This window comes from Haemaphysalis longicornis, unplaced genomic scaffold, assembly GCF_048455015.1.
Source record: "Haemaphysalis longicornis isolate Haplotype H1 unplaced genomic scaffold, Haemaphysalis longicornis Haplotype H1 scaffold_10, whole genome shotgun sequence".
Lineage (NCBI taxonomy): Eukaryota > Metazoa > Arthropoda > Arachnida > Ixodida > Ixodidae > Haemaphysalis > Haemaphysalis longicornis.
Window position 1 is genome coordinate 124,015,586 of NW_027526204.1, and position 13,409 is coordinate 124,028,994.

Here is a 13,409-nt window from a genome sequence, read left to right on the forward strand (position 1 = left end):
GGGACACTGGTCTTGAGGACCGAAAATTTGCCAAAAAATCAATTTTCTGTATTAATTTTATTTGCAGTCTACAGGTCTAAAAGAATGTACCTGCAAAATATTATAGCTATATCATAAGTATTCACAAAGCTGTTGCCCTTTGAAGTCGCCTAAATGACCATTTTTGCCTACTTTTGCAAACTTCACGCCCTGTTTTCTCAGAACCAATTTTTTTCCCACATGGTCAGCTATCGGGTACAATATCTCGGGATGTACTGGTTCGATTTACATCATTTTTGCTGCATTCGAAAGCTTATGAACTGAACAGTGCAATAAAACCACAATAATGTCTTTTTGCTGGCAGAAGATTTTATGCAGTTAGTTTCGCAAAAACATTGTAAATTGATGACCCAACATTTACGAATTTTACAGCGTTTGCAGAAACCATGCTAAAATTACTGCAGTGGTATAGTTGCACTCCCTGGTCCTTCTAGAGCACAAAGGGATAAAAGCGATTTGAGTATTTCATAGGTACATAATGAAAAAATTGCCCGAAACGGAGTGACATAACATGTTGCACAACTCTAAACTTACACCCCATAGACGAAAACTGACTGCATATTTGTGCTCAGGACGTTGAAATACACTCAATGTGTGAATCTCAAGCACATAGGTTAAAAAATAACAAAAATATCCTAAAGACCAGTGTCCCTCCTTAACGTGCGCCGAAACCTTGACACACGGCTGTTTTCACTTTCCGCCTCCATCAGAAACGCAAGTATCGTGGCCAGGATCTAACCCACGTCCTTGGGCTCATTGATATCAGCTGTTATGCAAGTACAGTAATCCCTCATTATAACAAAATCACTTTACTCGAAATATCGCTTTTTTCGAAATTTCTTCTGGTCCCAACCCAAACGCATGCATTTTAGGCCGCATTACTCGAAGCGGTCGAACAGCTTGACCCGCTTAGAGAGAAGTGGCTAGCGGAGGCGTCGCCGAACGGTGCCCCCAACGGCGTGTCAAGCTGTCAACGTGGCGCGTCAACGCAATCTGGTGTTTCCCCGGCGATTTTCTCGAGCCGGTCATGCTCGATTCGCTCCATCCAACTTTAGACAAACAGCCGAAATGCGTGGTAGGGTCATTGAATTTTGCTCCTCGACATTGGTCAATGGCGTGGACGCGACGGTGGGCGAACACCAACACTCGAGCCTCAGAATTAGCAGTGTCGTCGATAACGAGGCGCCGAAAAACTCTTGTTTTGCCAACTGCACGGATGCACACCTCGGAAAAAAATTTCCCAGTGATCGTGCAAAGCCAATAGTGCAAAACCGGTCAGTTTTCATGATAGTCTGTGCACACACTGTGATGAATGGCCACGTGAGTGATTGGCCGCGCAAGTGAGCCAGCCAGAACGACAGCGACGATGACAAGAGGGGCCGCGCGTCAGTGATCTCGAGGGCTGGAACGAAAACGACTGGAAGCCAGTAGGCAGAACAGGGCGTGGTCCGTGGAAACTAACCCGTGAGACGCCTGGGACACCTTGAGCTGGACCGCCGCTACCCTCCGCCAAGCCTCGGGAGCGCATTTGGGCACCGTCATCGCGGCGCTGGTGCGCCAATTGCTGACGCTTCATTCAGGCTTTTAGGTGCTGCCGCTCCTGCTCTTTGAGCCGCTTATATCACGTCGCAATGGAGCGTGAGCTGACTTGCTTATCGGGCATTGCTCTTGGACCTTCCGAACTGCGAGAGTATTTTCAAACAGTTGGCTGTGCGTCTGTGTGATCCAAGCCCGTCCTGTCTATAACGTCTCACCATCTACTGTCCTGTGCTTGTCCTCCATCCTGTTGAACATAGTCTGACGTGTTAACCAGTGTTCGTCTCTCTGCCTGCGTGGTCCTTGGCCCATTCATAACACCCACCATGAGCGGTTAGCCATTTTTTGAGCTCAACAAACACAACCTGAGGCTCGAGCCATTGCATTTCCGGCGCTTTCCAGAGCGAAACTCTCGTAGCGTTCCGTGACGCCCGCACCCCCCCTCCCTATAAAACCAGCCTTCCCTTCCTCTTTCGCTGTCCAGTCTGCATATCACTGCTTTCGTTCACCTTCATGTCCCTCCTGCCCCCTTGCTGCCAGTTTCGCCGTCGCTGCCTCTCCAAAGCTCCTCCTGCATCGCCCGTGGCGCTCAGTCACTTGGGCAGCGATGGCGTGTGCCTTTGGACGAGGGGGTACCTACGCTTGCTGGGAAATAAAGTCCAATGCATTAGCGGTGACCACAGCCTTATGCAATGCTTGGTTAAATTGGAGCAGGGGTTGCTCGCGTCCAGCAGGAACTTGAAACCGCCAAAGCTCACTGCCTTTTTTTCACCTGAATAAAGTTTTGCTTCACTGAATACATTGTGTTATGACTCCTCGAAGTTGTGGCGCAATTAAAGCTCAACTACTTCAGCTGTTATCCAGTGGCTGCTTATATCAAAATACCGCTTATAACGAAACTTTTTGCCGTCCCGCTGACTTCGTTATAACAAGAGATTACTGTATTTGTGATCGTAAACTACGGACGAAAGAGTTTTCTGATTGTCTGCTACACCATCTGGCTCCTTCCTACCATTAATCCCAAACGTGCGTTTCACTCTGCATACCCCAGGTGGCGCCGTCGTTCCAAGATCAGCCTGTGCTGTCTCGCGCGTGCAAATCGGCCGCCATTTTCCCACAGGCGAAAATCATACTTATTTATCTTCAGAATAAACAGGTAAGTACCGCCATTGTTCCTGGTGTCAACCCAAATAGACCAGAACATACGACCTTCAGGGGTGAGAATTGAATCAGATTTGGGAGCAGTTTTTGGAGCAGCGAAAGCTCGATTTTGGAGCAGAAGAACGACATTTATTATGTCACCTTAGGAGCCTCAAAAATCAAATTTTTTGGCAACTCACGGGGGAAAAGTGCACTTTTTAATCGGTTTTGAACGTAAATAACATTGAAACAGCCATTCCATGAAGTCTTTTCTACCTTAGTATCACAAGGTACGAACTGCACCACCTTTTCAAAAAACCATTTTGAAATTCTTAGGCTTATGCATGGCTAAGAGATAGCGTGGAGTGCCGCTGAGAATATTGAATTGAAAAACTAAGCAATTGTAAGGAAATTTTATTATCATGTGAATGCCGAAAATATTATTTTTGTAATCCCAGACTGGGCTTTACGCACAAGTGTAGAGCCACGGCAAAAGTTGCGCAAAGAGGGGTGACAGTTGTTGCACCCCACCAGCCCTCCCATTTCATTCCCCAAGGTGCACGTTCACTGCTATCGTAATTTTAGTAACGTTGGTATGTTTAGCCACCTCCCCCTTGGCAAAAAAATTCACTTCAGATAGATGAACCATTATTACTAGCGTGCAATAATAGCCCGTCCCGCTATCGGACACTGCTTGAACATTTTCCGGCGGAGTAGCCTGCGCCGCCACTTCTCCAGTGTCGATCGTCCCATTTCTGCCGCTCGCAAGCTCGCTGTCAAAGGAAGCAATAACTCCGCGTTTTATAGCACCACAATAAGTCCAAAATTTCACTTCAAGCGTGCACCACGCCGCACATTCAAGCCCTAAACACGGTGAATTCTCGGGCACCACGTTGTTTTTGATAAACTCCCGTCTTTCAAGCCGCGCAACTTCCCGCGACAGATCACATGACTACATGTAAACCCAGTCACCCCCATAACCAAAACCACGGTAGAAATTGGTGAAGAGCACTCTGCCTGAACCACGAGCACCTGCTTTACCCGGCGACCATGTTTTCCAGTATTCACCACACCAAGATGGCGGCACCCAATGGCGTCGTTCAGGAGGTACGACGCTCCGAACATTTTTGTTTTTTCATTAACTTGCATTAGTTTGTCCCATTCTACACATAACTATTTTTTCTACAGGATTTTGTAATGGTTTTAGATGGGAAACTTTAAAAACTCACAGAATATAACATGTGCAACCTGACATCATGACTTTCGAAAAAACTATCTCGGGGAGAATTTTATGCGGGTTTTTTATTGAATAATCAATCAATTAAACCTTCACAAGCAACATCACTTTGGGAAATTGCTGGAAAATTATGCCGTCAGTAAGCATTCCCCCCCCCCCCCCCCCCCCTCTGAAACTGACAGGAGCGTTAAAATCCTTGGCTTTTAGACTGTTTTGGAGCAGTTTGGCGCAATTTTTGCAATTTTCACACTTTTGGAGCAGCCTGGCGCAGGAAAACATATTTGTATCAAAACTGCGCAATATGCGCAGCTGTGTCACCCCTGGACCTTTGTGTGAAGTTTGAGTGTGAACAGAGCAGCGGTTCGCTCAGGAGAAATTTTTGAAGTGTTCCAATTATCGCCGCACCGCCCTGTACATGTTACAAGTACTAACACTTCAAGAGGGGCTTCCTCTTACCTGCCCTGTCCAACATATGCGCAAAATAGAGGTGTGGGCCATACCATGTTAGCTCGCCCAATATGAGGCACTTCAAAGTTCCCTCTTCTAAAGGAATGCATATGTGGAGAGCAGTGAGACTTCAGACTAGTGGCACTCGTTAAGGAGTGGATGCATTCCCATTAGGCTTATGTGAATAGTAATATTTTAGTTCGAAGCAAATTCGAAGCAAATAGTCCTTGGGGTCGAATGCATTTGAAGCGAATTCGAATAGCTGTCAGGTGTCACTGAGCTTCTTGCCACTGAGACACTGAGCTTCCAGGCCTGGCGGTACCTTCATAAAAAAGTTCTATACAGTGAAATCGTGATGATACATTTCTGGGTGATACGAATTTTGGGATAATATGAATTTCTGATAAGTCCCGGCGAAATTGGATTGTTTGCAATGGGAAAAATTTCGGCTCTTACAAACGCACCTGCGCGGCCCAGCGGATGATACAGCCGAGCCGGCGAGGCGCCAGACTGCCGAGCGAGCAAGCGACAATGACGCACGGGCTCTCTTTGTCGCTCTTTCTCCAAGAACGACCAGGCTGTTGTTTTCTGCTCGCGAAAACACGGTGCGCACGTCACAGGCGCGCTGACGCTGCTGCGAAACAACCCGCACACTGCGCGCGGCGTGGCCGGCGGCGGCAACATGGCGGCGGCCGCAGCGAAGTGGTGTCGGGAGCTCGAGCGACCGCTTCTAAGCGCTCTCTAAAATGCCGCTCAAAGCATGCACGAAGTTGCTTGTGCGGTAAAGGAGCTTATAATGTGGGCGAAAACGGTACTGTGAAACATCATCCGCGCCGCTAGCAAAAGCGCCCATGCAATACCTGCCGGGGTGGTAAGCCTAAACATTTCTGACGAAGCCAGCCGGCTGTCTCGAGCGCTTCGAAGCTGCCGCCATGAGGCGCGCACCTCCCCATTGGCGCAAGTCGTCAAGCTCCTCCCACTGCCGCGCACGACGCGCGTCATTTTCTGAGCAAGGCAGAAGCTGCCTGCGCGCGGAATCGTCGACGCGAGCGTCAAAAAATCGCACGCGCAACACCGACGCGCCCGAATCGCGTGCAAAAACACGCCATGCGGGTCACGCTTAAGAAGGCTACGACCTACGCCAACGTTCTGAATGCGGCTTAGCTTGTCTTGGCTCCACATGTAGTCAAGATGTAGGCCTGACGTCAATGGCCAGGGTTACTGGATATATACAGTCGCGAAACTCCCCATAGGCCCCATGTATCAAAAGCCGGTCTTCGGTTGCCCCCCTGCGTCGGGGCAAGCACGGGGCAAGTTGACTAGCCTGTCGTCTGTCGGCAGGACGTTGAAGTAGTACTCAAGTGCTTGCGGCTGCTGCCATAAGTCATAAAAAGAAAAGCCGCAAAAACACAAGTAAATTTCCCATAATTAATGTATTTTAAATTAAAAATCCATCTTTATTTTACAAATAAATTTTGAATAATAATACTCCAGAGAAGTTCAGTTTTTATCTCCTAGGTGCCGCGCGCGTCAACTTGCCCCTTAGCTTTCCCGGAGCAGGGTGGGCTAGCGCTGCCCGGATTCAGAGTTTCGCAACTGTATATATTGAGTAACTCTGGTCAATGGCACTGCAGCTTGCCTAATGAAACCGAAACTTGAACGGAGTTTTGATATTCGTTCACCCCGAATACTTCGAAATATCCAAAATTTTAAATTCGAGTCGAAGCGAATTCGAATACTGTAATATTCGTTCGAATATTCGAAGCCCCTGAATATTCGCACAGTCCTAATTCCCATCATTTAACAAGGTCTCACAGAGTGCCATCGGTTTTCAATATTATGGCACTCTGCTCTTGAAAAGAAATTTTGAGTTAGGTTCGCTATTCCCGTAAGTACGCGCACTTTGATCCTCCCTCTGAAGCAAGTTAGCCGCACCCACTTTCATTGCAGTTACTGTCTCGTACGAACGTTAATTCTCAAAAGACTCGCCACTCTGCCCGTTACAGACTTGATAATGCACACGGACAATAGCCACGCCGATGGCAACATTACCTGCGTCATCTGTGCGGCTCTTGTTTCTTGTGTTACACGACGACAGGCCAGTGAACCTGTTCGACTTAGCTACAAAGCACTGGAACTCCAAACGGCAGCAGTACGGCCAGCTCAGAGTTACTCAACATCGCCAGTTGCATAACTCCCATTGGGCCCATGTATCAAAAGCCACCCCGTGGTTGGCCCCGCTGCACTGAGGCAAACAGGGGCAAGTGTGGGGCAAGTTGACTAGCATGCCATCTATCAACAGAGAGTTGAAGCAGTACTCAAGCGCTTGAGGCTGCTGCCTCAAGTCGTAAAAAGAAAATGCGAAGACATGACTAAAAATGACCTAATTTAAAGTTTTCTATTTAAAAAAAAACTAGCTTTATTTTGTTATTTGTGTTAATAAGTAAATGTTTAGCAAAGTTCAGGTTTCGTCCACTAGGTGCCCCGCAAACACACTTCCCCTTCGCTTCGACGGAGCAGAGCTGCTCACATGGCCTGGCTTCTGAAGTGCAGTTACACAACTGGTGTGTACTGAAGAACTCTGCGAACAGGTCACAGTGGAAGCAGAATGGCTGCACACACCTCTGCGCAGTACTTGTCAATCCATTCGTAACGAGGAAAGTTTTCGGGCAGGAGGTTGTAGTTGAACTCCAGTACTGGAACTAGGTCGATGTCGAGCCGTTTTCCGTCGTCCATTTCGACGTACAGCGTCTTGGCTGGACCTGACTGGCTGGGCCGCACCTACACAAAGCATGCAGCAAAATGTTACAGATATCAGGAATGGAATGCCTTCAGCGGTAGTCATCCCATCTTCGTGTGACCGCTATCACAACACAAACTTGAAAAATAACGAAGGTTATTACACACAGTGGGCCCCGCTTATAAAGTAGGGCACGGAAGCTGCGAAAAAGCTGCGCTAAAACCGGCACTGCGCTAGAATGAAAACATGCACAAACCAAGCCCGCACGTTCAATCCACCATTCAAGCATTCTTTATTTGCCATCACTCATCAAAAGACAGGAGACCCAATTTTCCTTCGTTTGCGCGATTATCTCTGCTGACTGGTGATCAAGCTTTCGGTGCCTACTAGTTCAGTGCCCAGTTGCTTGGATAAAAGGAATGACACCTCACTAAATTTTATTGAATGTCAAGACAACAAACACGGCGGCAACTCTGTGTAACTAAAGCAAACTAAGGCAGCTTCTTATTAAAATATGCTCTTTTCTGTGCCGTTTATGCACATTCCTGTTGTGCCACAGTACTACTGTTTCAATGAAATGGCCTTTAGGGAGGGGAGGGGGGGGGGGGGGGGGCGGTGACACTGTTAGTGTGGATCTAAACCTATAGTTACAACCAAGCACTCCGCATTCCCAGAATTGGCATCTGAGGGGGGCCTCTTCTACATTTTGCCTTATTTTAAAATTATTGTTGAATCGCCAACGTGGGCATTTCTCAAGGCATCATTTCAGTGGTACATATGCATTAATTTAATATGCAAACTTAATTTTGCACTTAGACAATAAGAAATCCTGCTATCCTGGTGGAATTAACAATGATTTTTTGGTTATTGTGTTTGGACCAGCTGGTACTTAATTGTAATTTTTAAGAAATCTTTATCTACCTCGACAGTACCATTAGTATGGAAATTGGCAAAATTTTTTACCCTATTTAAATCCGGCAACAAGCAGTCACCATCGAACTATCGTCCAATTTCATTAATGTCTCAATCACGTAAACTTCTCGAACATACTATAATATTTAGTCATATTATGGAGTTTCTTGAATGTAATAACATTTTGTGTGATGTCTAGCATGGTTTTAATCGTTGATTTAGTACAATCACTCGGCTTGTTGAATTTTCTGATGACATTGCTCACGCTCTTGACAAAGGAAACCAAACTGACACAATTGCCTTTTCTCCAACACCCTTCTTCCACCCTATTAGGCCAAAGAGCCATTCCACAATAAAGACTTTTCATTCATTCATTTTATAGACGTTCGACACAGTTACCCACTCAAAGCTTCTTTATAAAATTTGCATTATACTTAATAACTCGGCCTTAGTTGATTGGATTGCTAGCTTTTTATGTGATCGCTTCCAGTATGTTTCATTTAATTTCTCAAATTCTTCGATAGTGAATGTGTCATCCGGAGTTCCCCACGGTTCGGTCCTGGGTCCACTTCTGTTCTTATTGTATATAAATGACCTGCCTAATTATGTATTCGCGAAAATCCGCCTCTATGCCAATGATTGTGTATTATACAATTTACAAATGATGACCACAATGTAATTAACACAAATGATGACCATATTTCACTAAATGATTCTTTTGCTCAATTTTGCAGGTGGTGCCACAAATGGCAAATGAATATTAACTTAACAAAAACAGTCACTTTATCTTTCAGTACGTGCAGTTCTGTTTCTTTGTTTAATTATTCGTTTAACGGCTCCTCCCTACAGCAGGTGTCCAAATATAAGTACCTGGGCGTCACCTTCACACCTACCTTGTCATGGCCAAAGCACATTGAATATACATGCAACAAAGCACTAAAAAAATTAGGCTACCTAAATTGTACATTGCAGTAAGCTGCACTTGAAACAAAACTGATAACATACCAAACGCTCATTCGACCCATCTTAGAATATGCCTGTACCATTTGGAACTCTTATAAATTATAAGTATCTGAAATTAACAAATTAACGCGCTTGAATCAGTTCAGTCACCAGAACTCAATTCGTTTCATTTTCCGCCTTTTCGATTGGAGCTTTTCACCGTCATCCCACCTGGTTACACTAGAATTACAACCCCCTTCCGAGTGCCGTGGTCACGAATGTTTTAAACTTTTGCATATTATTATGAATACTCTGCGCTACGCATTACACAACAGCTATTTGTCACCTGATAAACTGAAATCTACAAGAAATAGCCACAAACTTAACCTTGCGCCTTTTCATCCACGCACTAAACTATTTTAAGTACAGCTTTTTCCCCCACACGATTGAAAAATGGAATCTACTACCAGGTGAAATTAGGTCGATTGATTGATAGTGGCGTTTAACGCGCCGACGCAACGCAGGGCGATGAGGTGCGCCGTAGTGGAGGGCTCCGGATTAATTTTGACCACCTGGGGATCTTTAACGTGCACCAAAATCTCTTACCCACCGGCGTTTTTTTGCTTTTGCCTCCATCAGAAAAGCGGCCGCCACGGCCGGGAAACAAACCCGCGACCTCGTTGCTCAGCAGCGCAACGCTTAGCCACCGCAGCGGGTAGGTGAAATTAGGTCGCTGCCTTTGAAAAAAATTTTGTGTAATTTAAATTGTGTTCCGTGAATTTCGCATAATTGCATCGTCCTTGCTGCATTTATTATGATCTGCTATGTCTAAACTTCATGAAACATGTGATTTTAAATGTGTTGTGAATTTATCTCTGGTATTCTGTGCAGAAAAGTGTGCTTTGCATTCTATGTACCTACCTGATTGATTTGATTGTGGGGTTTAACGCGCCGACGCAACGCAGGCGATGAGGGGCGCCGTAGTGGAGGGCTCCGGATTAATTTTGACCACCTGGGGATCTTTATCGTGCGCCGAAATCTCGTACCCATGGCGTTTTTGCTTTTCGCCTCCATCAGAAAAGCGGCCGCCGCGGCCGGGAATCGAACCCGCGACCTCGTGCTCAGCAGCGCAACGCCTTAGCCACTGAGCCACCGCGGTGGGTTCTATGTACCTACCTACTCCTGCGATAGCCCAATCGGGCTGCAGTATGTATAAATAAATAAACAAATTAGTACGTGGTTCTTGAGGTTTAAAACTTTTGCATGGGATTTCTATGGGGATGTTCAGAATTTTCGATATAGACAATAATCCTATGTGTGTGTGTTCGATTTATCCGTGTTCGACTGTCTGTCTGTCTGTCTGTGTGCGTGCGCGTGCGTGTGTAGCAATCTTTCTGTGTGCCCACAGTTCATTCTCTTGTAATAACAAAAAGGCGCTGTTTTTGAAGGAGATGGCAACAGATCCTCTGTCACATTTGTCTGTGACAAGGAGGACAGTTTCAATAAAACGGTTGACATACCGTATTTTTGAGTGTACAACCCGCACCAAAAATGTGAAAATTTCACTTGCAAAGTAGGGGTGCGGACAATACAGCGGTAGCGCTTGGATGGTGAGGGTGGGGCCAGTCGGGTCCACAAGCATTGTAGAGAACCCGGAGTCCAGTAAGAGGGAAGTGACCAAAGGGCAAGTGGCATGCTAAAGACCTCGCATTGTAGGCACGAAACCATGCGTGTATTTCTATACTCAGGCCTTGTACTAAGAATAACAGTCACCACTTCAATGCATCCTTCAAAGCAATGTGGCTATGCTGTCATGCAAACATTGCTCCCAGGGTTTCATTCATGAAACAGCGACGCCCACTGCCCCAAAAGATGGTGGCATGACATTCCCTACCTAACAATACCACTGCTGAGACAAATTGTCCCGATCCCTTACCAGGCATACAGGCAAGCGCAGCATCTCTGATAAGCAGGGTCAGCACTGGTTAAGGAATGAAAATGCTGGGCAGCCTACCAGAGACACTCACCTTAAAGCTGTCGGACTTGTCACCGCTGGACTCGTAGCTCAGAAGTGCCCTGTCCACGACGGACTGGAACCACGTTCGGAAGTGCTGGGCCAGGAGCCTGCGCTTTTTGCTGAACAGGCCCTCCAGTCCACTGAGCACTGGTGCAGCCTCTCGTTGTCGGACACTGTTCAGGCCTGCCTCGGTCAGCAAGTAGCTGACAAAGCCGGGCAGCTCAGAAGCCAGCTGCACGTCACCCCCACAAGCGCCCACATGATCTGGTTTTTGAACAGCGTCCAGTTTCAATCCTAGCTCACTGACCGTCAGTTTTCATTCTAGGTTACTGACCGTCAGTTTCAGTTCTAGTTTACTGACCGCCAGTTTCAGTTGTAATTTACTGACCATCAGTTTTGGTTTTAGGTTACTGACCGTCAGTTTCAATTCTAGTTTACTGACCACCAGTTTCAGTTCTAATTTACTGACCATCAGTTACTGACTGCCAGTTTCAGTTCTAGTTTACAGTTCTAATTTACTGACCATCAGTTACTGACCGCCAGTTTCAGTTCTAATTTACTAACCATCAGTTACTGACCACCAGTTTCTGTTCTAAATTAATGACCATCAGTTACTGACCGCCAGCCTCAGTTCTAGTTTACTGACCACCAGTTTCAGTTCTAATTTACTGACCATTAGTTACTGACCGCCAGTTTCAGTTCTAGTTTACTGACCAACACAAAGGAGAAATTACAGTGAAGATACGCGTGACGGAGGTCAAAAGGTGTGGAGAATATGTCAAGCAAGGCCCATATTATACAGGTTTGGAAACTATGCAACATTTAACGCTACTGCTTTCTGCCCTAGTTTCAACAGTCGACAAAAATAGTGTCCCTATAGCCAATACTGGAATAGGTTACAGTGCCTTTAATAGGGACATTGATGTGAATTAATTAAAGCCCTATTTGTGACAATACTGCGGCAATTTAGTCATGTAGCGAAGGTCTGGTGCCTTGGTTTACCTGTAAGGGCTGCAGAATAGAGAACACCACACAATGTTTGTGACGAGCACGCAAACTGCCGTTAGCAATGTTTGCAATCTCTTTTCACAATTTGCCAGCAATGATAACTTTGATTTTTGCCCACTGAAAGGCTAGTATTGACTTTTCATTCGGTAACACTTACATCATATGGGTTAACCATGCTACGAATCGGCTAAATTTAGCCCTGTCGATTGGCCAGCGTGCCACCGGTGCTGACGCCAGCGACGTGCAAGGAACACAATGCTTTCAAACATACTATTCTCATTGAAAAATGAGCGTCGATCAGCCGAGAGAACTCACACCATGGTCTACACTCTACATACTCGAATCTGGTAAGATAACTGGACCATGTTTACAACTTACTTGTCCCTTTAAGGACAGGGAACATGGCCCTTAAAACAATTTCTTTTAATTTTTAAATAAACTCTGTGAAACTTGTCAGTCTTGCTGCTTTTTTTCCGCTGATTTCAAATATGCCACTATTGTTTAAAGCCACTATTGTTTAAGTCAATTAGTTACCAAGATAATTAGAGATAATTAGCCACTTTTGGAAAACTGTAACCTTTATATTTTCCAATACTATGAACCGTGGTGAGTGCAATAAGAGAATTAGTTTTTTGGTGCGTCGCTTGGAACTAATTTTACAGCTCATTAAACTTTGACGTCTCAAATAGGCATTCAAAATGATTCCTTGCCACTGGTGCCACGACCAAAGTTTAACGAGCTGTAAAATTAGTTCGAAGTGATGCACCAACAAACCCATTAACAATTAACCCCAACATGTTAAAGACTCTGGAAGGGTGCCCACCTTAAACTCGTCAATTTGGATGGGCAGACTGATGATGAGGTTGACATCGAACTCATCAGCCTCTCGTATGCGAAGGCCTTCGAAGGAGCTGCCTGTATACGTAATCCTGCAGATCAAAATCAAACAAGGCCAAACATTTTTTATAATAATGAAAAAAACACGTAGCCAACCAATTTCATTAGAACCAAAATGGTCGTCACCAAATTTCATTGTTAGGTTCAAACAACAGCCTGAAGGGACACTAGGGTGTGAAAATAAGTTCGGTCTGTAGCAGTAGACTACATGTGCCGTACGTGAATAAAGACGCATCACCCATGGCAGCAGCAGTTCCTCAAAAATAAATAAATAAATAAATAAACAAACAAACATGAAACTTTTTCTCGTGCTATGATGTCATACAAACACTGCAGCTCCAATGATTTAGTTCAGAACAAGCGAATCATTGTTTGTAAACAAACAAGAATTTAAAAAAGCTACGAGAAGTCTGATTGTTCCGTTAGAGCAAAAACTTATTCAGGCTGTAGTGTCCATTTTCGAAAAGCGAGCGGCACACATGGCAAGCCAAGGT

At 45.5% G+C, this 13,409-nt stretch overlaps 1 protein-coding gene across 1 annotated transcript in view; it reads right to left on the minus strand.

Moving 5' to 3' along the window:
- LOC144159232 (cyclic GMP-AMP synthase-like receptor) overlaps positions 1 to 13,409 on the minus strand; it is a 37,147-nt gene that overhangs the window by 14,139 nt on the left and 9,599 nt on the right. The window contains exons 4-6 of the mRNA XM_077690596.1: positions 12,842 to 12,947; positions 11,021 to 11,242; positions 7,022 to 7,180 (exon numbers count right to left, since the gene is read on the minus strand). Coding sequence (XP_077546722.1) covers positions 7,022 to 7,180; positions 11,021 to 11,242; positions 12,842 to 12,947 — 487 coding nt within the window. The remainder of the gene's footprint in view (positions 1 to 7,021; positions 7,181 to 11,020; positions 11,243 to 12,841; positions 12,948 to 13,409) is intronic.